The sequence below is a fragment of the Peromyscus leucopus genome, chromosome 3, assembly GCF_004664715.2.
Source record: "Peromyscus leucopus breed LL Stock chromosome 3, UCI_PerLeu_2.1, whole genome shotgun sequence".
In the NCBI taxonomy this organism is placed as follows: domain Eukaryota; kingdom Metazoa; phylum Chordata; class Mammalia; order Rodentia; family Cricetidae; genus Peromyscus; species Peromyscus leucopus.
The window spans coordinates 101,687,787-101,714,501 of record NC_051065.1 but is presented as its reverse complement, the minus strand read 5'-3'; the positions used below and the strand labels follow the sequence as shown (position 1 = coordinate 101,714,501).

General features: G+C 37.5%; 1 protein-coding gene across 5 annotated transcripts in view; it reads right to left on the bottom strand.

Annotated features, from left to right (window-relative positions):
- Nucleotides 1-26,715, bottom strand: part of Alms1 (ALMS1 centrosome and basal body associated protein) — a 119,931-nt gene that overhangs the window by 26,000 nt on the left and 67,216 nt on the right. For 4 of the 5 annotated variants that reach the window (XM_037203860.1, XM_028860201.2, XM_028860202.2 and 1 more), the window contains 4 exons: nt 14,977-15,191; nt 13,146-13,271; nt 11,783-11,938; nt 3,274-3,423 (listed from right to left, as the gene is read on the bottom strand). In XM_037203860.1, coding sequence (XP_037059755.1) covers nt 3,274-3,423; nt 11,783-11,938; nt 13,146-13,271; nt 14,977-15,191 — 647 coding nt within the window. The remainder of the gene's footprint in view (nt 1-3,273; nt 3,424-11,782; nt 11,939-13,145; nt 13,272-14,976; nt 15,192-26,715) is intronic. The other variant, XM_037203861.1, reaches the window with a different exon arrangement.

Sequence of the window (26,715 nt, the reverse complement as noted above, 5' to 3'; positions counted from 1 at the left end):
CAGTCTGACTATATTCACCACATGAAATGGGGGGAAAAGGCACTTCATATAAGTTTTATGTAATATATGTGTATACACATACACATACACAAATACAAACATATACACTATTGAAATAAGACAATTGGACTACCTATAAAAATATGGTGGCTAGTAAATGAGTAAAAAATTATTAAAGTCCTATATACAAATTCTTGAAAATATAATTCTAGTCATTATAGCACAAAAATAAAACACTAGAAAAGAATCTAATAAAAGAATCACAAAACCCATACTCTGAACACTACGAAGTACTGCTATGAAATTAAGTATTTAAATAAATGAAAAACACCTCATCCATAGAGTAAAAGAAAACAAACAGTAACATTCTATAGATCCAGTGTGATCCCTATCAGAATCCCAGTTTGTTCTTTTGTAGAAACTGACAAAATAATTCTAAAATTCATATGTAATTTTAAGGAATCTAGAGGAGAAAACATGATTCTGAAAAATAAAACAAAGTTTTAAAACACATCCCTAGGTCAAAGCTTACGATAAGTCAACAGTAATCAAGACAGATTGGTATTATCATAGAATCAAAGCATAGATCAACAGATACTATTGACAGTCTTGAAATAAAATTATGTATCTATAGTCAGTTGATTTTTGGTAAAAGTTTCAGAACCATCTGATGAGGAAATAGTTGTTTTAATAGCTAGTGTCATGATAAATGAATACTCACATTTATCAAAATTGACAACTGTGTTCCAAAGAACATTATTACCAAAATAAGCCAGAAGCCTATAATTCCAGGTACTTGGGAAGCTAAGACAGGAAAATCACAAGATCAAGGTCTGTTTGGACAACACTATTCTCTGTCCATCCTCCTCCTAACTCTAGCACTTGACAATCACCTTTCTACATTCTGTTTCTATGATTTTTGTCTACTTGAGATATTTCATATTAGTATAATCAAAAAATATTTGTGCCTTAGTGACTAGGCTATTTTGCTTAGTATATGTCCTTATAAGGTTCATCCATACTGTAGCATGTGACATAAGTTCCTCATGAAGGCTTCATAATAACCATCTTTAAACACATTTTCTTTTTTGATATTTTGTTTGAGACAGGTCTAGTTATGTATTCCATAATGATCTTGAATTCACTATGTAGACCATAGTAGCCTATAATTTGTAATCCTCCTGCTTATGCTTCATGAGTGCTTGGGTTACAGGCATATACCACAGTGGTGGTTTGAACAGATATACAGCCCCCTATAGACTCATGTATTTGAATACTCGGCCCATAGGGAGTGGCACTATTAGGAAGTATGGCCTTGTTGGAGGAAGTATGTCACTGTAGAGGCAGGCTTTGAGGTCTCATATGCTCAAGCTATCCCCAGTGTGGCACACGGTCTCCTTCTGCTGCCTGCAGATCAAGATGTGAAACTCTCAGCTACCTCTCCAGCAACATGTCTGCCTGTATGCTACCATGTTTCCCACCATAATGATAATGAACTAAACCTCTGAACTAGAAGCCAGCCCCAGTGAAATGTTTCCCTTTATAAGAGCTGCTGTGGTCATGGTGACTCTTCACAACAAAAACCCAAACTAAGACAACTACTCTTCATTGACCAATAATTCACTTTTTCCTTATCCATTATCTGATGGACAGTTGGATCACTTCTACCTCTTGGTTATAATGAATAACACTGATAAACATGTTGTGAAATGTGAGGTCTTGCTCTGAATTCTTTTGAATATATGCACCAAAGTGGGACTGCTATATCAACTGGTAATTCTTTAATTTTTTTTAGGGGAATACAACGTTGTTTTCCAGAACAACTACACCATTTTACATTCCTGCTGGTAGTGCATTAATTCCAAGTTTTCCTTATTCTTCCCAACAGTTGGTAGCATCCTTTAATTGTGGCCATTCTGATGAGCATGAACTGCTAGTTCCTTGTGTTTTGAGCTACATTTCTCTTAAATTAGTTGAGTGTCATTTCATATTCTCTTGGATCAAATCTATATTTTCCTTGGAGAACTATATGTTTAACTCATTGTTCATTTTTAAGTCAGGTTTGTTTTTTTGTTTTCAAGGTACACATGCTCCTTATTAATTCTAGGTGTAACTCTTGACAGATGAATTGATTTTCCCAATTCTGATGATAGTCTATTTACATTCTTGCTTGCTTCCAGGTGTACAAGTTTTTCAGTTTAACCAAGTTTCATTTGTCATATTAAAAAAGTGATTACCAAAATACCTGAAGCTTTACTCTTATGTCTTCTATTGGTTTTAGGAGTTCAGGTCTTCTGTTTGTGTCTAATCTTTTTTGATGTAATTTTTATGTAAAGTAATGATTTGACTTCATTCCTCTAATGTGGTTATCCAGTTTTTCTATACTATCATCCTTTCCTAGGACTTGTACCCTTGGAAAAAATTATTTTATACATTCTGTATGTGAGTAGTTATTGGAAACTCTTTTCAGCATATTGAGTTAGTAGACTGAATCCTTGCTCCTTTTTCTTACATGGAAACTCATCTAACAGGTAAAAATTGACAGGTGAACAGAAATGGTTTGTGTTCTGTGTGCTCTTGTCGTAATATCAGGGTCAAATACAAACAAAGTCATTTAATTTGGCTTTTTACTATTATATATTGATGTTATCCTTCTCAGTACTCTAGGGTAACTTCAGGTTTCCATGTTTCATTACTAAGACATGATACTGTACTTCTAAGATCATCATTTCTCAGTGTCTGGTGGAATTAGTTCCTGGACTTCTCACAGATACCAAAATCTGTAGATGCCAAGTGCTTTACATAAAACAGGAAGAGGCTTGCATATATCTATGTACATGGATGTATATCAGTACTTCTATTCTTTAAATTGTCACTATATTACTTTTAACACCAGAAACAAGGTAAATGCTAAGGCCAATGGTCATTATCCTGTGCTGTCTGTGAAGAGTAATGATTTTTTAAAAAAAAGAAGAAAAAGAAGACCATACTAGGTCAACGAAGAAAACTTCTTTCTCAAATGTTTTCTGCATGGAGTTGGTTGAATTGGGTATGGAAGGCTGAATGTATTTACTTGTAATTCTGCTTCTATATATATTTCCCTAGAATTAACATTTATTTTACAAATCCATATATATATAGCCATGCTGACAGAGCAATATTGAAATGTTATTGGTAAGTAAAATAGAAAAGCATCTTATTTTCATCACAATGGACCAGAAACAGAGACACTAGCACTCAGGCACACACACTGACTGACATATACTGCATTACCTGCAATGTCTATCTCTAAGGATCCTTCTTTCTCTGGGCAGCGTTCCTGAGGGATGGTCCTCTCAACACAGATCTCCTCCTTCTGTTCAATGGATTTAGTGCCTGGCAGGTTTTCAGTTCTTCCGTCTTGTACAGTGGTACTACTGTAACCTAGGAGAACAAAATGAACACATTAATACATACAAGAAGTTGACCCAAAAAAACTTCTAACCATCTCATATATGAAAGCCATCATTGGTGACACTGCAAAACATAAATATCTATACCACAATGTTTAGAAAAGTGTAAATTGGAGTTAAAAATCACATATATTCAAACATGTCATAGAGAGCTACAGAATCACAATAAGGTGCTGGTGAGATGGCTCAGCGGCTAAAAGTATGTGTTGCTCTTGCAGAGGACCTGGGCTCAGATTCCAGACCACATGGTGGCTTGCAATCATGTGTATGTAACTCCAGTTCAAGGCGATACTCTTCTGATCTCCATAGGCTCCAGGAATTCAAATGGCGCACACACATACATACAGGTAAAACACCCATACACATAAAATAAGAACCAATTAAAAATGTATTATCTATTTTAAAAGTTTTTTTAAAAAAAAGAATCACCATAAGAGAGAGACAGATGAAGAGGTATTAAGTAACCAAACAAAGAAAAAAGTAATTCTAGCAAGCAGTACCATAGGAGAACTCGAGACAACCGACTTGGGTCTCTGAAGATAGGAAACATTCAGAAGTGGAAATCAAGTCACTGAAAGCAAAGGAGCCCCATAACCCAGAGTGGAATAGGAAAGCCACCAAACATCTACAGATTTGATAAGAGGGGAAAACCAGAGCAGGTGAAGTTATTTTGGAGCTGGTCCTAACATTCTAGAAGACTACTAAAAGAGCTAGGTTTTATTCCCAAGGACAATGAGGACTAAAGTGTATCAGGAGACTAACATAATCAAAATGGTTTCAGGAACGTTCATTTAGCAACAGTAAAAAAGTGGTCAAATTTTGGAGTGTTTCCAAGACTACAAATCTAAAGTCTTAGGAAAAACTGCATGTAAAAAGAAAAGTACTTTAGCCGGGCGGTGGTGGCGCACGCCTTTAATCCCAGCACTCGGGAGGCAGAGCCAGGTGGATCTCTGTGAGTTCGAGGCCAGCCTGGGCTACCAAGCGAGCTCCAGGAAAGGCGCAAAGCTACACAGGGAAACCCTGTCTCGAAAAACAAAACAAAAAAAAAAAAAAAAAAAAAGAAAAGTACTTTATGCTCTAAAATATCTCTAGGTCATAACTGTGGCATAAATATCAGCTGTCCTCTAATACACATTTTCTTTTTCCTCTACAATAGCTGAGCATGTTTGTTACCAGAATAAAGGATCAGCCTCCTTGTCAATGCAACTTGATGTGACCACATGACTTAGGCTGGCCTCTAGGATGGAAGGAGAGTGTAACTTTTTTTTTTTTTGGTTTTTCGAGACAGGGTTTCTCTGTGCAGTTTTGCGCCTTTCCTGGAACTCACTTGGTAGCCCAGGCTGGCCTCGAACTCACAGAGATCCGCCTGGCTCTGCCTCCCGAGTGCTGGGATTAAAGGCGTGCGCCATCACTGCCAGCGAGAGTGTAACTTCTAAGAAGCTCCCCTAAGGAAGAAGAAGCTTTTCTCTTTTCCTTTCTTCCTGCTGGGTGGAATGCCAGCTGATGGTACAGCTTGAGAATGAAGGCCAGAAATGCAACAACAGAGGAACGCAGAGCATTGCCCCCTGAGCTCTGGACTTTATAAGAAATGTTTTCTTGTCCTCTTTAAACCCTGTTACATTTCGGGTTTTTATCTCTTAGAACCAAAGCTAATACTAAATTAAGCATGCTACTGCAGGCAATTTCAGCATAATCCTATTGAAGTAAAATAACTTCCAAAGTAAATGAGTTGAATATCTACAGAGTAAACAGTTTTTGTACAACAATGGTAGGAGACTATCTTTATAAAAAATATTATGTAATCTATGTGAGAGACTACTTTAACTCAGTTAAAATGTATAGCATATTTAATACATTCAACAACTGGTATCACTACTATTCATTTTTAAAATATTCTAAAGGATAAAAAAATTAAAAGCAGCTATAAAAATTCAGTAAAACAGGATCTTACAAGCATAATTTAAACATGATAAGAGCTTCATAATAATGACTTGGAAACTGCATGCAAAGTAAGAAAGGAGGGAAGAATAAGAGGAAGAAAGTTTGTATTCAAAATGAATCGTATGGAATGATTGACATAAATTAGGGGAAAATGTAACAGTTCTATCAGATGGAGGATTAATTCTATAAACAATAAAGAAAAGACAAAAACAAGAATATAAAGAAGGAAAAAGTTCTAGACAGTCCTAAAAAATAAATTGTCCCGATTATGGTAATAAAACAACAACAACAACAAAAAGCCTTTTCTCAAGCCTTATATATATATTTCATGTGGAGAGTATCTTGTGATAGTGAAATAAATTACTGAAAAAAAGAAAAGGCCCCTGGTAAGTCAATTTCTGGCAATAAGATTACCTTGTAATATCACATAGTCAAAAGTTCTACATAAATATCTTAAAGAATTTTTAAAATGTCAATTTTATCCATACTAAAGTCAAACAAAACCGTAGCTAGAACCCTTCAGCTGCTTCACATGAGCAAGCAGGGTGGAGACCTGTACACAGCAGAGAGAGACTGGAGAGCACATTGCTGCTTGTTATTTCAAGCAACAGTCTTCATAGGAGAACAGAGGAAGTCGGAGCCCAAACCATCCAGTTCAGCTACCTGCAGTGTCCCACAGGGAACGTTTTTCTTCAGGCCCTGTCATCTTGGTCACAACCTGTTTACTGATGAACTCTTTCTGTATTTTGTCCGAGACATTCTGATCCCCAGTGATGGGCACTTGAACTGGGGCCTCTGGATAAGGACATCATTGATCACAGAGAGAAGGAGAGGATAATAAACAAAAGACAAGCAACCTTCCTGCCCCTCCCTAATACACAGCCACCCCCAAGCCCTTTACAAACGAGAGGAAAAAGACCTCTTAGGCTCTGGTTTGGAAAAGTGTAATATGAAGTAGAAAGTTTGCCACATCTTTCAATGCACATAAGTTTAGGTAAAGTAACACTTTAAAATCTGTTAACAGTCTCATGAAACCACAATCTCTTTTCTTTCAAATCAATTAAGTTTTTCAAAGTAAAAGTGTAGGTTTAAATAATTTCTTGGGGCTCTCTGGCCTTTTCAAAGTTTTTATCAACTGTGAAGCTAACTAATACATCATATAGTCAAGAAATACTTATAAAATCTGGATTTTTACATATAGCATCCTCTAAATCTCATGTAGTTATAACTTTTAAGCTTGTCTGATACTTTATGTTCTCTTTTTCCCTCCTTGGTCATATGTCCTCTCTTACCTCTAACTATCCATATCTCTCAAGAAAGAAATCAGAACAATGTTAACAATGAAACACAACAAAGAATCAGCTTCGGCTTTACTTACCCAGCATCTCTTTTCTTTCAAATCAATTATTTTTTTCCTTATTGCTATTACTTCAATTCTAAATTTTTTCACCTAATTCTCTAGCATTTTTAATATTTTAGACACACTAGGAGCCTAACAAGGTATTAACAACTTGGCTTAAGAAATAAAACATTACAGACATGTTTCCCCAATGTAATCTATCCCCTCTTAGTAGCACCCTTTATACTGGACTTAGATTTCTCTCAATCTTTTTAGCATGTTGCATTAATAAGAAACATTAATAATTTTAACAATCTATACTCATAATTTACAATCTTACCTTAAATGTCTAAAATATATTAGATACAATGCTGTATATTATCTTTAAAAGCATGCCTTCTCATTCGATGTCAGAGATTTAGCCATATTAACATGTGAGTCTAACAGTCAATATACGCAGTATTCTTTTGTCTTAACCCATAAACTCATCTACTGATCAACATATGGTTATTTCTGTTTATTTTTATGCTGAAAAGCAGTAGAGTAAGCATTCCTTTAACATTTCTCATTGACTTTACAAGTTGCAAGCATCTGTTTTTAATCTATGTCTTTGAATAGCTTATAATATCTTTTCTTTTTCAAGAAGGGGTTTCTCTGTGTAGCTTTGTGCCTTTTCTGGATCTCACTCTGTAGACCAGGCTTGAACTTACAGAGATCCTCCTCCCTCTGCCTCCTGAGTGCTGGGATTAAAGGCGTGTGCTGCCACGCCTAGCCTTTTTTTTTTTTTTTTTTTTTTTTGGTTGCTTATAATATCTTTTATATGCCAAGTTTTTCATGTTAATAACTTCATTTCCCCACCTTGTATCTATATTTCATGTCAGTTCTAGACTGGGGACTGGAGATGTAGTTTAGGGGCTGGAGTGCTTACCTAGCAGCATGCACACATTAACTCTTGGACTTGATTCCCAGTACCACAAAACCTGAGAATGGTGGCACATGCCCGTGATGCCTACATGGAGGTGGTGGAGTTCAAGGCAAATCAGAAAGTAGAGGTTTTCCTTAGCTAAATAACAAGTTCAAAGTCAGTCTAAGATATATAAAACCCTGTGTGGTGGTTTGAAAGAAAATGGCCCCTATAGGGAGTGACACTGTTAGGAGGTGTGTCTTTACTGGAGTGGGTGTGGTGTCGCTGGAGGAAGTGGGGGTGGGCTTTGAGGTCTACTACGCTCAAGCTACACTCAGGGTGGCACACAGCTGCTTCTGCTGCTTGGGAATCAAGGTGTAGAACTCTCAGCTCCTTCACCCACACCATGTCTGCCTGCACACTACCATGAAGACAATGGACTAGACCTCTGAAACTGTAAGCCAGCTCCAATTACATGTTTTCTATTGTAAGAGTTACCATGGTCATGGTGTCTAGTCACAACAATAGAAACCCTAATTAAGATACCTTATCTCAAAGAAAGGATGAAATTCTGAACTATTTCAGAGTCATAAGGGTATGTAAATTATAAATTTTTCTTTTTGATCACATATAACTATCATACATTATACATTTTTTTTTGTTCAGTGTGCAGATAAGATTTATCTGATTTATCTTACATATGTTATCAATTTTCTAAGCATTACTCATGTTCATCCTCAAACTTCATGATTGGCACATCATCTCTCTTTTTAAGTTTCCACATTTAAGTTTGTTTCTGGATCACATTATGCTACACTTTATTTTTATAAAATAATTTATTTTTTGAGATTATAATATAGCATTTCCCCTTCCCTTTCCCTCTCTCCAAACCCTTTCCTGTACCCCATGCATCTTTTTCAAATGCATGGCCTCTTTTTAGTTGGGGGTAGTGGTGGTGGTGTGTCTGTGTGTGTATTCCTAAGTATATAAATACAACTTGATTGTTCTTATGTTACTTGTATATATATGTTTTCAGAGCTGACCATTTGGTATAGGATAACCAATTGGTGAGCTCTTCCCTAGGGAAGACTATGTCTCCAGCTCTCACCATTCCTTAGTTGCCTGTAGTTCTTTTTCTAGGGTTGAGGCCTCCTAAGCTTCCCTTACATGCTAGTGTGCCTATTATTACTGTCTGATTAAACACAGAGGTAAGTGCAGTTCTCACCCCTCATAAAGGAAACTTTCTAGCAGACAGAGACCGTTACAGAAAACCACAACTGATCAAAATGCAGAGTTGTGCAGCTCAGTCACAACAGACCCATCTGTAACTCCATTCCTGCACCTAAGACTCAGGGACCACTGCAGAAGAGTTGGTAGAAGGATTTCAAGAGCCAGAGGAACAGAAAGTTTGTTGTGAGATTCTATCTCCTAGAAATGTCAGACACCACACCCCTGAAGTCTCACCTATATGACTGCCTCCTACACTTCTCTTTTTAATCTTTTACAAATAATTTTAGTAAGCTACATATAAAAGTTTGGATGCTGGTACAGCAAGCTCTCTTATGAGCCCAGAGAATAATGACAATTAGAAACTTTATTATTATTATTATTATTATTATTATTATATTCTCTAATTATATAAGACTTCCTTAATAATTTCAATGTAGCGCCAGATGGTGGTGGTGCAGGCCTTTAATGCTAGCACTTGGGAGGCAGAGCCAGGCAGATCTCTGTGAGTTCGAGGCCAGCCTGGTCTACAGAGCGAGCTCCAGGACAGGCACCAAAACTAAAGAGAAACCTTGTCTCAAAAAAACAAAGATAAATAAATAGATAGATAGATAGATACATAGAGAAATAAATTCCAATATAATTTTAGAATCTTGCATGTACTTTAGGCTCATTTCTAATAACCTTATCTTTTGCACATCTTTTAAGAAAAGATTTTAACTGTCCTAGAAAACATTTGTGTGGTGGTATTCTAATTGTACTGAAATGTGATTTTGATTGTATGTTAATAAATAAAGTTACCCGGGGGTCAGAGCTATTAGAGCCGTAGCAAGAGTGTGGCGGTGGTGGCACACGCCTTTAATCCCATAGATCTCTGTGTGTTCAGGGATACAGCCAGCATTGGAGACATATGCCTTTAAGACCTGGGGGGCTGTACATACAGACAATGACGAGGCAGTCACGTGTTTGGGTTTACAACCAATGAGAAGGCAGAACAAAATACTATAAAAAGACGGACAGACAGGATATAGCTCTCTTTCGGGAAGCTGGGACACCGCAAGAGGAAGGGTGAGATTTTAGCTCTGAGCTCTGACCTCTTGGCTTTCTCTTTTACATTGGTTCTGTGTTTCTTATTTAATAAGACTGTTGGTTACATCTACACATTTGCATATATAAAACAATATGTGTATAACCTTATCCAGGTCAAGAAATAAAATCTGAATAGAAGCTTATTACACAGTCCCCTCATTCTTCCTTCCCATTTTCTCCAACACTTGATTTTAAGATTTACACAGACTGAGGAGAAACCAGAGTATATAATAGCTGATTTTAAATACAAGAAAGTCATCAGGAATGTCTGAACTTTGTGTGTTCACTCACACTATGTTTGTAAAGTTCATTATGTGTTGTTACATATCCTTACACCTTTCTCCAGGCCAGTAAGTATTCAATAGTGTTAGTACTACAAGTTATCTAATTTATTAAACAAATGTTGGCCACTTGAGTGGTTTCTAGTTTGGAACTATTACAAATACCGCCTGAAGAATATGTGTGGGGCTAAGAGCATAGCTCAGTGGTAGAGTGCATGTTTAACCTATGTGAGGTCCTAGATTCAAAACTCAGCAACACATATACACAGAGTCAGGATACTAATTTACACTCTCACTGGCAGTGAATGAGTTCTTATTCTCCACAGCACAGTGTTTTTCATTTCAGCCATTCTGATGAGTACAGAAAGCTACTGAGGCCTTAATTTGTATCTCCAGATTATCAACAATGATATTTTATATGCAATTATTGGGTATTACATAGTCTCTTTTATAGAATAATGGTCCCCAATTCTTTTGCCCAATTTCAACTGAACTGAATATCTTCTTCACACTATTTCTTTTTACATTCAGAATATCTTTTGTGGAATGTGCACATTGTAATTTTTACTTCCACTCTGTGATTTGCCTTTATTTACAGTTCACATTCTATAGAATTTTTTTTTTTTCACTTTAACATTCCTTATTTGACCACAGTTCTGCATACGGTTCCTGGTTTTACTTTATGTTTTGTTTTTGGGAGAGGAATCCAGTTTAATGAAATTTTTCCTTTTCTAAAATTAGGAAGGCATACTCTTCCATTTTCTTATAGAAGATCTATCGGTCTGTCCATCTACTTACCTATTAATCTATGTTTCTATGTTTTGGTTTAGGTTTTTTTGAAACAGCATCTTGCTGGAGCTAGTGATAATCCTGTAATTTTAAATATATTGTATTTTTAGAAAATAGTTGTCCTCTATCTAGAGAAAAAGTTGAAAACTCAACAGTCTGACCAGAGAGACCAACTGTCTGAATGAAGCAAGAGGACCTGAGAGGGTTGGGAACTGATGCAAACATAAGAATGGATGTCCTGTCTGGAAGAACAGCCAGGCCTCAGCTAAGGTGACTACTGTCACAGAGAATGTGAGCTACGGGCAACCAGACATTCTCATTTTTTTCTCCCCTAACGAGCCCAAAAATTGAATTTTCACACGTTAGTAGCAAAATAAAATTTCAAAACAACATGTGAACTCTTGACTCCTTGTCAAATCCTGCCAGAAATGCCACACTGCAACATTTGACAGAGATAAATTCTTAAGAATTTTAATCAAGATTTTCTGATATTTAGTATTCAAAATAAGCTTGATCTAGTGTTTCATTTCACCAGCTGTAATATATTGTATTTATGGTGAAAATGAAGTTTAAAGTTTTCCAATCTCTCTGAAGCACTTTAAATATTCTAACTTTATACTTTCCTGTGTATACTTAATGTAGTGGGAAGGACAGAGTTTCCATAACGAACCAGAAAATGGATAAAGACAACAATATTCTCACTTCAAATAAAAAGGTTCAGGAAACAAGTTGTAAAACAGGCAAGGTAGTCCCTCATTACCTGCATCATCTTTCCGAGGGGGCTTTTTCCCCTTGGATATGGCCCTCTTACTATAGATCCCTTCTTTATGCTTAATGTTCACAGTGGTTGAGAGGTCATCATCTCTTGAGCCTAGCACTTGAGGTGGAAAATCTGGGGCAATCGCATCATTAGACCCTATGAAAAATGAGGAAATATTACAATTAACACTAAAACAGTCTTAAAGTCAATAAAGACTTTTTCTTCCCTTAGACCACTTCTATGAAAAGAGCACCATGACAAGGATGCTGCAGGCTAATTAGAAGGTTCTCAGTCAAACTGAAACTCAGAGACATGTAGAATAAACAGCAAAATTACCAGGCAAGGAAGAAAATGACGTAAGACATGACACAAAAGGGAATGGTGCTTAGTTCAGGAGACCACCACTAGCTCAGGAAAGCTTCTGAAGAAGGAAAATGACAGCAGGTGGCTTCTGGTGTGATACGAAGGCAAAAAGACCCGTGAGATACTATGCCAACACACACACACACAAGGCATGCATAGGAACAGCACACACTGCGCTCAGGCTGGACGGCAGACACATTAAGAAGAGTACTATTTAAACATAACGGCAGCATATTGAATCCCAATCCCAAGAACATAATAAATTTTACTGTACATGAAATGTAGCATCAATGAAGACATTTTTAAATCATGGAGTAATTCATAAGCTTTGACTTGGAATGATTTGTCTAATGTCAGGGTGTTCTGTGTTGCATGAGTCAATCGAGGAAAAAGTCACTCCAAGATGAAATTTTAAGGCCTGTGTGGCAGCAGGAAGGTCCAGCCTCTGATGAACTAAACCTGGAACTGCTATACAAAGGTTCTTTATTGATTGTTACACAAAGTTGTTTTTCTGGGTAAAGTATTTTTTCATACCAAGGTTCCTACTCTAATTCACGTGTCTCTCTAAAGGAAAGCAGCACATGCTCCTGCTACTTCAGTCCTTTACCCTGTACCGTTTGCAGGACACAATGGGCCAAGAGCTTCAGGTGTGCCAGAAGCACTACAATTGACTGTGTACGGCCATTAAAGTTTCTACTCAATTTCCATGGGAGTGGGCTAGTGCCTGTATGAAGACTGCCTTAAACAATAGAAACCAGTGAGTCTTCACGTCTTTGGGCTTTGTGTTTATTCTAATGGAGCTTTAACACCAACCCAGGCAGCTGTCAACTCAATTTTAGTTTTCCCTTTTTTCTCACACAAAATCTCAAATAACTCACTTATTAGAATCCATCAGAGGTTAAGGCTAGAAAGCCTCCATATTTCACTAAAAATTTCACAATCAACCAGCTAATACAAAATATTTCTAAAAATAAAATCTTAAATAATTTTTGCATAATACCTGAATGTGAGCTCTCAACAGTGGTATCTGATTTGGACTCCAGAAATGAAGGAACTGCTTTTAATTGTGGAACGTAGTACATCTTCGGACTACCAGATGGCTTATATGGCAACAACGCAGGCTGGGCTGAGGAGGTAAAGATCAGAACTGTTAGAAAGAAAGCAGCCCCGACTCTACATGCCAAGTACTTTCCACCTGCCAGGCAGTGCTCACATTTCTTGGGATACATGAATGAACTAAACATAAATTACTTTCAACGTGGGAAATACATGGCATATTTAATTAAGCTATACAATCAAATTATCGGGTATTTTAATAAATTACAAGTGGTGTGACACATACTGTGAAGGATCAGGAACAGAAAGGACATCAAACCAGCAGCAGCTTAACCAGGATGTTAAGTGCATTTTCAGCAATCTATTCCACAAGTAGATGACTCTAACTATAAAACAGTTTCTCTTATACTAAACAAAAGTCCTAGAGACATAAGAAAATAAGTCTACTTCACTTTTCATATAACAGTTTCAAAATAAAGCTTCTACTAAATAAGTATGACTTTGAATATTAAGAAAATATACCAAGCCGGGCAGTGGTGGCGCACACCTTTAATCCCAGCACTCGGGAGGCAGAGCCAGGCGGATCTCTGTGAGTTCAAGGCCAGCCTGGGCTACCAAGTGAGTCCCAGGAAAGGCGCAAAGCTACACAGAGAAACCCTGTCTCGAAAAACCAAAAAAAAAAAAAAAAAAAAAAAAAAAAAAAAGAAAGAAAGAAAGAAAAAAGAAAATATACCAAAGTAAAAAAGACAAGGTCTGACTATTTAAAGATCAGTTTAATGTATATTCTATTCATGTTTTTCCTCTGCTTACATATTCATTATCATAAAATAAATAGTTAGAATTCAGTTCTTCTATTTTATAATAATAGAGTATTAATTTTATCCTATTCAGAGAACTGATATAAATATAGGTTTAAATTTTTTTCACAGTTGGGTCTCTCTTCTTGTGTTTCTGCCACCATCATGAAAGCAGCATATTCCAGGCAAGACAGCAATTGCCCATAGCCTGAATCTCAGAAACAGGCACTTGGGGGCACACCTAAATTACTTTTGCCACCTGGAGCCAAACTCTGCCAAACTCCAACTGGCTCATAAGCCTGAGACATAAAGACAAATTTTTATTATTTTAAACTAAAATAATACATACCTGTGAGTGAGAGTATGTGTGAATTTCTATATATTTGATAGTGCTACAGACTGGTCTAGGACCTGGTGCATGTTAGGTATGCACACACACTATCATTGAGCTACATCCACTAACATCTATGTAATTTTTTTTCTTTTCATGTATGTATGTGTGTGTTCATGTTTACTGTGTGGGGGTGCATGCGTGTGTGCATATTTATGTTCACATTTCCATATAATAGGATTAATGGTCAACCTGAGTAACAAGTGGTTATTTCATAAGCAAGAAATAGACCATTACTGTGCACTATAAAAGTTTCATATGTCACATTACTATGAGCCAAATGCCAGTAATTCATCTGCCTGCCTTAAAAACAGTTCTTACATACTAACCCTATTTTTTACCAAAATCATGGGACAAAAGACAGACAGCCATAAGCAGCATGAATTGTAACACACTCTTGTTAACTCCTTCAAAATTAAGATGAAAATCCTATTCTTTTCATAGGTATGCAAACAAAAACTGGATGTAGTAATTTTGTAGCATAATGTTTACATTCAAATTAGGTTTAATGTTAAGACAGTAACATTGCAAAGATAATTACACACAACAGTGGGTTAATGATGTAAAACTCAGTTACATTCTCTTACCGTCTTTGTTATGAGAAGCCGTGATTTGCTGCACCGAGGATGATGATGCAAACTTGGGTGGCTTTTGAACTTCCTGTCCATGATTATCAACATTAATAAAAATTTCAGATGAAAACGTGGTCTTTCCTGGGCTTTCTGTTGTTATCTGAGTGACCGCGTCAGATAATACCTTTGCAGAGGATGTAGGAAAGGGAGCCTCACTCTGTTCGCGTGAACTAATGGGGGGAAAAAAGAAAAAACAGCTCATATCTTTGGCAAGGAATATTTAAGTAATTAGACAATTACAAATACAGTGATCTAACATGTTAATAACCCATTTCCACAGTATCCCTCATTCTGATAGATACATAGTAAAAAGTAATCAAACATGTTTCTTATTATTTATTCCAAAATCTACTTTTAATGTATAATACCATTATGTAATTTAACTGAGGAAACAGTACTTTTTAGTTGAAATTAACAGACTTTCATTTATTTATATTTAATTTGACAATTACGATAAAACTGTACTAAATGCCCAGAGGACACAAAGATAAAAATGAAACAAAGTCTTGCCACAAGGGGTTTATATTTCAATGGTGGAACCAGAAGTCCTAAAGGGTGTGTGTGTGTGTGTGTGTGTGTGTGTGTGTGTGTGTGTGTGTGTGTGTAATAAAGATTATTGAGAATTCATGTTTAAAAATAGCAAATGAATGATTGAATAACAAATATGTAGGAAGAAAGGCCAGTTTTGCTTATGAAGAATTCCATAGAACATGTAGACACCTCTCACCAATAAAGGGAAAGCTTAACTTCCACTCCCAAATCCCCAAGTATTGGCTGGACTTGGTGGCTAGATTTCAAAGAATACAGCCTAAGAAGTGAGAAAAGCAGCCATACCACCTAATCAAGGTTGACATCACAATGATGACTTGTGAGTACAATTTTCCCTGTTTGATTTAAGGGTGAATTTCATCTGCAATACCCTTTCCCAAATTAAATCTTTAGTCTAATCATGAGAAAACATCAATCAAACTGGAATGGAAGATCTATTTAGCAATGTCTAGGATTTTTCAAAATTGCCAAGTCCATTCATTAAAAACAAGGAAGAACAAAAGGATTGTCATATACCATAGAAGGCTAACAGACATTTGCATTGTCTTAAGAAAATCCATAGGCTATGTGGCCTTTAAACAGAATTCACTGGTCACCATTCTGGAGCCTGAGAAGGCCAAGACTGAAGCAGTGACAGATTCTTTGTCTAGTGAGGGCCTATTTTTTGGTTCATAAATGTTGCCTTCTTACCATGTCCTCACATAGAAGGGTCTAGATAGCTGTAGGAGGGGTATTTATGGATAAAGGCACTAATCTCATTCATGAGGTACTAGCTCTCACAACCTAAATGCTTCCTTAAGGCCCTATCACCAAATACCATCATACTGGGGATTAGATTTTCACATATGAATCTTGGAGAGACAAGTATTTAGAACATAGCATTCTGCTCCTGGTTCCCAAAATTCATGTTCTCACATGCAAAATACATTCATTCCACCCCTAATCTTAACTCATCGCAACAACAACTCTGAAGTCCAGAATGTCATCTAACACCATCTACACCAGAGGCAGATTCAATGTACGATTTATCTCAAGACAAAATATTCTCCAACTGTGAAGTAATAACATAAAACATACTTTTCAAAATACTACAGTAGGACCAGCATATGACATTCTCATTCCAAAAGGGAAAAAGAGAAAAGGAAAAAAAGGTCCCAAGCAAGTCCTAAATCTTAAATCTCAGAAGCTATGCCCTCCAGCCTCCATGACTGTGGCAGACAATGCCCAGGGGGTATCTTCCAATGCAGAGCCAGGCACACATGATGACACACACCCTGAGCCATATAAAACATATACATCACAACCAATTTCAACAAGTGACTTTAAAAAATATAAAGGAAGCAGTAGTTACGTATGGGATACACTCCACATACATAAGACAGATGTTAAATTCATGGTCTACCTCACATAGAATCATCCCAGATGACTGGCATCAGTTAATTTCAGCTGTTCTAGAATATAGCCAGCAGCTACAGTGGAAAAACTGGTTGAGAGAAGAGGCGAAAAATTTAGAACAACAACGTAAACACAGAGGTTTTGTGATCTCCCAAGATCAAATACTTGGTGAGGGATGTTTCGCTGACAGGAATGTACAAGCCACTTATGATGAGCATAAAATATCCCTATGCCGTACAGCAGCTCTAAATGCTTGGGAAAAAATTCCAGAATCTGGAAAACCAACTGAGGTAGGCACAAAGATATTTCAGGGACCACACAAACCCTTCACCGATTTTTTACAAAGGCTGAACACAGGTATAACAAATGCTGTATCAGATAAAGAATTAAGAAAAGTATTAACTGAGTCCTTTGCATTCGACAATGCTAATGCAGAATGCAGAAGAATACTTATACCATTAAAGTTCAGATCAGGTCCTTTGGAAGAATGGATTCAGAATACTAATGGTGTTGAGTCTCTTAACTACAGTAATGAGGCTTGGATAGGAAAGACAAATCCCAGAGGTGAAAGAAGGCCCCGTGTTACCAAATGTTTTAAATGTGGTACGCCAGGTCATATACGTAAAAACTCTACATGGGGTACTCCTAGAAGTAATACTCCTTTTAGGAATAGCCTAAAAAGGAAATCCCAACCACCTCCTGGATTATGTAGAAGGTGTGGCAAAGGCTGACATTGGACCAGTGAGTGCTGATCAAAAACAGATATATGAGGCAACCCTTTACTGGCGGGAAACGCTTCAAGGGGCCTCTTGCAGGCCCCCAAATCAAACATAGTATGAACATTCCCAGCCACTGTGGAAGAAATTTCTCTCCAGGACAACTGAATAAACCAATGCCTAATGTAAAAACTGATAATGCAATGAATGATAAAACAGCTCTGATAGATGGATCACAGTTTATAAAGAACACTATAAAACAAATATTTTGGCAGACTTAAATAAATGAACAAAGACCAAAGCTTAGAATTCGAATTAATGGCCTGGTTATGGAGGGCCTGGTAGAAACAGGTGCAGATGTGACTATAATTACACCAAAATCATGGCATCCGAATTGGTCTCTTCAAGAGGTAGATGTCCAACTTTTAGGGATTGGAACCCTATCTCAGATAAAACAGAGTTCGAGATGGGTTGAATGCACAGGGCCAGTAGGACAGAGAGGAAGGCTGAAGCCATATGTAGCAAATGTAGCAGTAAATCTTTGGGGCGAGATCTGTTACAACAGTGGAATACCCAGATTAAAATTCCTACACTTTCAGAAAAGGAATACAGACCAATGCATGTTTCTAGGGATAATATCATGACATGCTATAAAAATCAGTCATCAACCATTCAGGCTGTTCACAAACAGAACACGACTGCTGTTGAGCTCTCAGAAGTACCAACTGCCTTACCTTTAAAATGGCTAACTAATAAACCTGTCTGGGTTGGACAATGGCCTTTGACAAAAAAGAAGCTACAAGCTTTAGAACAGCTGGTTCAAGAGCAGTTAAATGCTTAACACATTGAAGAATCTACCAGCCCTTGGAATTCTCCTGTATTTGTTATTTTAAAAAAGTCTGGTAATTGGAGAACGTTGACAGATCTGAGAGCTATTAATAAAGTAATTCAGCCAATAGGCTCTCTTACAGACTGGGATGCCCTTGCCCTCTCTGCTACCCAAAGAATGGCGTATAACAGTTATTGATATAAAAGACTGTTTCTTTACCATACCCTTACAAGAAAATGATAGAGAAAAATTTGCCTTCACAGTACCTAATTATAACAATTCTCAGCCAGTCAAGAGATATCAATGGAAGGTCCTCCCACAGAGAATGTTAAACAGCCCTACTTTGTGCCAATACTTTGTGCAGAAACCATTGGAAATAATTCGTGTAAAGTTTCCACAATCCATAATTTATCACTAAATGGATGATATCCTATTAGCTGATCCAAAGTTAGATACATTAGAAAACATGTTTGAAGAAGTAAAAAAAGTTTTGCTTCACTGGGGACTGCAAATAGCTCCTGAAAAAATACAAAGAGGAGATTCTATTAATTACTTAGGATATAAGACAGAGCTACAAAAAAATTAGACCCCAAAAGGTACAACTAAGGAGAGATCAATTGAAGACTCAATGATTTTCAAAAGTTATTAGGAAGCATTTCCAACTTACTGAGTATCATGGGAATACCCAAAGATGGACTACAAAATTTGGCTAATAATCTAGAAGGGGACAAAGAATTACATAGTCCAAGAGAATTATCAGCCAAAGCTGAGAAGGAATTGACTCTAGTAGAAAAGACAATTCAAGAAGCACATGTGGATCGTGTGGATCCAGAATTTAAATGCATTCTTGTCATATTCCCCTCCAGACATTCCCCAACAGGTATTTTGATGCAGAGGGAAGATATTATATTGGAATGGATATTCCTACCACGTAAACCAAATAAGAAATTAAAGACTTATATAGAAAAGATCTCTGATTTGATTCAAAAGGGTAAATTAAGACTTCGCCAGTTGACAGGAATGGACCCAGCAGAAATTGTAGTACCATTAACTAATGAGGAAATTTCATCACTATGGAAAGATAATGAATACTGGCAGAGAGCCTGCAGTAACTTTTTGGGAGAGATTAACAACCACTATCCCAAAAGCAATAGAATTCATAAAGAAGACTGAATGGGTCCTTCCTCACACTGTACGACAAAAGCCAATTTCTGGAGTCCTCACATTCTATACTGATGCAAATAAATCAGGGAAAGCAGGATATAAATCAGGAGACTTAAGTAAAGTGGTACAAAGTCCATATAGCTCTGTACAACAGGCAGAACTGTATGCCATTCTTATGGTACTGATGGACTTCACAGAACCCCTCAATATAGTCACTGACTCTCAATATGCAGAGAGAGTTGTTTTACATATTGAAACTGCTGAATTTATTCCTGATAATACAGAATTAACTTCATTATTCATACAATTGCAGGAAATCATCAGAAAAAGGGAACATCCTATATATATAACACATAACAGATCCCATACAGGTCTGCCAGGACCTTTAGCACAAGGTAATGATGAGACTGATCAGTTACTAATAGGTAATGTGCTAGAAGCCTAGAAGCTAGAAGGTAATGTGTCATAAGAAATACCATGTAAATAGCAAAGGTTTGAAGAAGGATTTCTCCATCACTTGGCAACAGGCTAAGGATATTGTGAAAAAATGTCCTACTTGTTCCATCTATAACCAAACTCCATTATTCATACAATTGCAGGAAATCAACAGAAAAAGGGAACATCCTATATATATAACACATTTCAGATCCCATACAGGTCTGCCAGGACCTCTAGCACAAGGTAATGATGAAATTGATCAGTTACTAATAGGTAATGTGCTAGAAGCCTCAGAATTTCATAAGAAATACCATGTAAATAACAAAGGTTTGAAGAAGGATTTCTCCATCACTTGGCAACAGGCTAAGGGTATTGCAGAAAAAATGTCCTACTTGTTCCATCTATAACCAAACTCCATTACCTGCAGGGAGCAATCCAAAAGGTATACAAAGAAATGAAATTTGGCAGATGGATGTGTTTCATTTTGCAGAATTTGGAAGATTAAAGTATGTACATCACACCATTGACACCTATTCAGGATTTCAATGGGCAACTCCTATGAGTTCTGAAAAGGCTGATTCTGTGATACCATACCTATTAGAAGTTATGGCCATCATGGGAATACCTGTACAAACTAAGACAGACAATGCCCCAGCATATGTCCCCAATAAAATGAGACAATTCTTTGCTTATTACAATATAAAGCATGTTACAGGTATACCACACAATCCCACAGGCCAAGCAGTCATAGAAAGATCCAATCGAACTTTAAAGGATATGCTAAATAAACAGCAACAGGTAACAATGACTCCTAGAAATAGACTGCATAGTGCTTTATTAACCTTGAATTTTCTCAATGCTGATAAGAAAGGAACAACAGCTGCGGAGAGACACTGGATGACAAACAAAACTCCTGAGCTAAACCAACCGGTTTATTTCAAGGATGTGCTGACCTCAGAATGGAAACCTGGATATGTTCTACGTTGGGGAAGGGGTTTTACCTTTGTTTCTGCAGGAGAAGAAAAGCTATGGATACCAACAAAATTAATAAAAATTCGATTCAAACAGGAAAAACCCCTTGATGAGGAGAAGTAAAAGATCATCCACCAATGTAACATCTCTACAAGTTGTAAGAAAAATTTAACAATCAAAGGTTGGGGTAGGGTTCTGTTTTTGTCTTTCCAGGATAATGGAAATACCCATCTTCCAAAAATCATAAGGCCTTGGATATCTGGATGTTTACAGCAGAAAGAAAGAATCTATTGGTACCAATCTACACACGGTAAAAAAGTCTCACTGTCTAACATCTACCTCTCTATCAACCTAGAAAAGTTGTGGTTCCAATCCAATTATAAGCCAAGCTGGCTTTGGAGATGGAATTGGCTCACTCCTTCTCTAAACCCAAGCATATTGCTAAAAGAATAGATTGAGAGATTCTTCAGTCCCATATCAGAAGAGCCCTCTGGTGTGGGACAGAAGGAAACCAATAAAAAGGGACCATTGTCTTCAAGATTCTAACTCTCTCCATGCTTACTCTTGATTTCTCAGAATCCTTTCTTACATGCTATGTCCTCTTTAAATCCAAACTTTCCATTTTGATAACAAATAAGTTTTTCCAATAGCAATCTCAGAAGTCTCCAGAAGGAAGATGGGGCCCCAACAACTCTACCCAATCCAGAATGATGCCATGGTAATCATTATCATACTACACTTCTTGCCAAAATTTCAGACAATCTTACCCATTACTCTAAGACTTGCTGCAGAACCTACAGTTAGTCTAACTGAGATTTAACTATCTGAGCTTTCTCACAGTACCCAACAGAGATACCATCACCCCATAAACAGCAGGAAGCAATTTTAAGAAAACGATGCCCCTTCTCCCTAAGGTTTCATATTTCTCAGGGTTATGGATGATGGTTATAGGGTTGGGGGTGGAAGAAAATATTAGACTCAGTATTCTCCTAAAAAAAAAAAAGGAAAATAAGAAATGGGATGGATAGGTATAAGATATTATGGTAGATTATTGTATACACTAGTAAACAAATTTAGTAAAATAGCAGCCTTAGATAATTTGCACTGTAATTTGCACTGTTATGGATTCTTATATGTTGATACAAATGTAAACTATTTTTATATCCCTGTTTAAGATAATTTGTATATTGATACAAATACAGAACTATATTTGTTATAATGTACATATATTTCTACTCTTATTTAAAATATTTGTATATTGATACAAATGTAAATTTATATGTCATACTTTATGTATGTTGTACTTCTGTTTAGGATATTTGGTATACTGATATATAGTTAAGATTATTGTCATATTGCATATTGCACTGTATATTCCTACCTCTGTTATAAATATCTTGTGTATTGTCACAATTTTGAAGTCATCGTTCTTTACCATACATTTGCTTATAGACTGTTTACCTTGTTTACATGAAGCCTTAGTCCTTAGGTTATTTTGGTAGATAAGACTTACAGATTTATAGTCACCTATGCTTGTCATCTCTATAGTTATGTTAGTTAGGTTATCCAGATTTACAGATACATAGGTCAGATGGACAGGTAATCTTCAAACACTTCATAGACCTAGAGAATATGGCATTTAAATAACTTAGAATTCTGTTGATGTGAGACACAATTGCTCCTGGCTGCACCAATTTGATCCCGAGAGAATGTTGGGCTTCTAAGACATTTCCATTTGGAAGTTTGTTGTAGATGTAACCAACCGTCTTATTAAATAAGAAATACAGAACCAATGTAAAAGAGAAAGCCAAGAAGTCAGAGCTTAGAGCTAAAATCTCACCCTTCCTCCTGCGGTGGTCCTAGCTCTCTGAAAAGAGACCTATTTCCTGTGTGTATGTCTTTTCATAGTCTTTTGTTCTGCCTTCTCATTGGTTGTAAACCCAAACACGTGACTACTTCATCACTGTCTGTATGTACAGCCCCCCAGGTCTTAAAGGCGTATGTCTCCAATGCTGGTTGTATCCCTGAACACACAGAGATCTACCTAGCTCTTCTACCAAGTGCTGGAATGAAAGGTGTGTGCCACCACCGCCACACTCTTGTTATGGCTCTAATAGCTCTGACCCCCGGGCAACTTTATTTATTAACATACAATCAAAATCACATTTCAATACAATTAGAATACCACCAGTTTGTCTTCTTGGCACAAAATAGCCTACTGGGCAAAGAACTGCTCTTGCCTCAACTGCTGACAGTACGAATGCAATGCTGTCCTTTCTGGAGAAGCGGGACACAAGGAAAGCAACCACTGTACTCTGCCAAGACAGGGTAAGATGGTCTTTCAGAATTCCTGCTTCTGAAAATGGTCTGTCAGATACTCTAGGCCTGTAGCCAATTTGAATGCACCAACAATGCTGAGAAACATTAGGTGACTGTCCAGGCTGCCAGCTGTCTCAGTCTACTCTTGAAAGATTCCCGAAAGTTGCTTGCATCCATCTGCCATTTCTCAGGTACCATTATATTCCTTCTCAGGTCTTTGATGAGACTGAAGACTAGCAGTTATAGTTACAACTTAGTATATATATAATCTTAGATAGAACATATTAAGTATTAGATTTAGGTTCTTTAGTATAGGATACCTTTTGGAATGATCTTTGTAACATGCCATTTACCTATGCTCTAGACTTCTCTGGATTTTAGTATGTGTTTCTTGCTTGATATTGTTCGCATTGGTTGTAGTAACATCTTATCTAGGTGATTATCCCTCATTATTTCTGGACAATATTTGATAACCATTCTTTTGTATATAGTCTTGTACTAGGTTAGAATCTTCTTATTTAGACAAAAAGGGGGAGATGTAGTGGGTAGCCATTCCAGCTTTGATCTGGAAGTTCCAACCCCCATTGGAGCTTCGGCAACTGCCATGCCTACAAGGCGGGGCCAAGGGAGGTACCTAGAGACCCAAGATCTGGATGGGCTAGCACTCTCTCTGTTCCTGGACCCTTGACGGTGGAGGTTGACCGAGCAGAGCTCCAGAGAACACCGTTGGACTGCGATACACTTTCCCCAGAACCCACGACCTACCTATCCCTTTTTGTAAGTTATCCACTAAATAAATCTTCTTTTTAACTACGTGGAGTGGCCTTAATAATTTTACCAATACTAGGGAGTGCAGAGACATAGTGTGTAACAAGAATCTGTGGGGTAGCACAGAAGATTCACAGGGACCTGAAATGTCTCCTTTGCAATTAGTATGTCTCCAAGGTCCCTGCACTATGGCTCATCAGTAGGAATTGCACCAATAGTATCTGAAATGCCTTTGGATATAGTCTTCAATAGTGTTAGTGAACAACACCTTGCTGATCCATACCTACTTTATCAAATGGCCACTTGACCATACTACTGGTATTCTCTGCCAAACACACTGTCACATTTTTATAATACAGAAACGCTAAATATTTTCCAAGTTTTAAATCTCTACTTCTGTTCTTACTAAAATTACATCTCTAAATCCTTTCCTTCAATACAGAAGAGGTGGTGGAAAGAATGTAAGAGCTGGAAACAGGGAGGGAGGGGTTGCTCTGAAACACTGTCTTTTGGATGTAACATGGCCGTTGTACTCATGAACACAGCAGCTGTGGTACCTACACAAGACTTATGCAGGTTCTTTCCTGTCAATATTCCAGCATCAACAGAGAAAGGGCTCATTGTAGGGTAAAATAGGATAGGTGAAAAAACACCCTAGCCCTAAGACTAGAGCCAAAGAAACACACCCTGCCCCTAACCAATTCAGAAATTGAAATCCAACCAATCCCTGAGCTGGAAAACCAACCAATCCCAGAGCATGAAATCCAACCAATCTCTGAGTTTGTCCCAAGCTCAGGAACTGAGATCCTACCAATTCCCACCCTGAAAATCTTCACCCTGGAAAGCTCCACCCCTAAGAAACCCTATGTAAGCCCTGTTATCTGTCCAGTTTGGGGTTGCTCTTTTTCTACCCTGGCAGAGGCAGCCACTCTCCTGGATTCCTCCCTCCCAATAAATCTCTCGAGTGAGGTTTGTTTGACAATTTTTTTTCCCCACTGAAGCAAAGCAACGCTGTAACAGCTATTGCCAGAGCAGAACAGAACTGCTACATTTCGGGGGTGGGGGATGGGGGACCACTCCCTTAGCAGAGCAGAGCTATAACAATTTTTGCCAGAGCAGAGCTGTAATGGTTCTTGCCAGAGGGGAGCAGGAGCAGAGCCAACCAAAGTGTTGGGGAAATTTCCTTTGCTGGAGCAAAGTGTTACAGTCCCGGGAAGCTGGGCAGAGCTGTAACATTTCTCCAGAGCAGAGCTGGGACAACCTCTCTGGGGAAATCCTCCCCTGCTGGAGCAGAAGTGTTACACTTGCATTAGGGAACCCTTTCCAGGAGCAAGGACTGTAATACTTCACTGGGGAAAGCTTCATCGCTAACAGGAAAAGAGCTGCAACACTTCTGTTGGGATAGTTTTCCCTTCAGAGTTGTAGGTAATCCTTGGCTTCCAACTGCCAGAATTCCTTTTCCTTCAGAGTTGTAACACTTAAAGGTATTCCTTGGCTTCTTACTATCAGGATATCTTCCCTTCCAAGCTGTAGGTATTCTTTGGCTTCCGACTATCAGGATACCTTTCCCCTCAGAGCTGTAACACACTCTTTGGTGTAGGAGTTTATGGCAATTAATGGCTGCTGAATGAGGAAAAGTTATTTTTTCTTCAGGGTGTAGTCATTTCTAGTAAAGTTGCTAATGATCCAGTTAATATTCTATACACATGCAAAATAATAATAAAGTAAAATGAATTAACACTTTTTTTTTTTTTCGAGACAGGGTTTCTCTGTGTAGCTTTGTGCCTTTCCTGGAACTCGCTTTGGAGAACAGGCTGGCCTCAAACTCTCAGAGATCCACCTGCCTCTGCCTCCCGAGTGCTGGGATTAAAGGCATGCGCCACCACTGCCCGGTGGGATCTAGTTTTTCTAATCTATATACTGCTTTAAAATCTAGAGTCTGTGTATGAGAGAAAGTTATATATGTGGTATTTGTGACTCTGGCTTGTTTCAAGCTTAGCTTAATGATCTCTACTGCTATTCATCTTCCTGCAAATGACATAACTTCATTTTTCTTTATGGCTGAATAGAACTCCGCATATTTTCTTTATTCATTATCTCTTGATAGACATCTAGTCTGATCCCATGACCTGACTACTGTAGATAGTACAACAGTCAGCACAATATGCAAGTGTCTTTGTGGTAAACTGACTTAGATTCCTTGGGTATATTCCCAGAACTGGTAGAGTTGGATCATATGGTATTACAATTTTAGTTTTTGAGGAACTGTCACACTACCTTCCATAGCAGTTGTCTTAAAATGTATATTCCAACCAAATGCTGTATAAGAGTTTCTTTCCCCATGCATCCTTGCCAGCATGTTGTTATTTCCTGGTATTAGCTACTCTGACTAGAGTGAGATGAAATCTCAGTATAGTTTTGATTTATATTTCCTGATGGCTAAAGATAGTGAATATTTTTTTTATGTATTTATAGACCATTTGTATTGACTCTTGAGAACTGCTCATTTGCCTATTTTTTGATTGGTTAATTAGAGTTTTGATG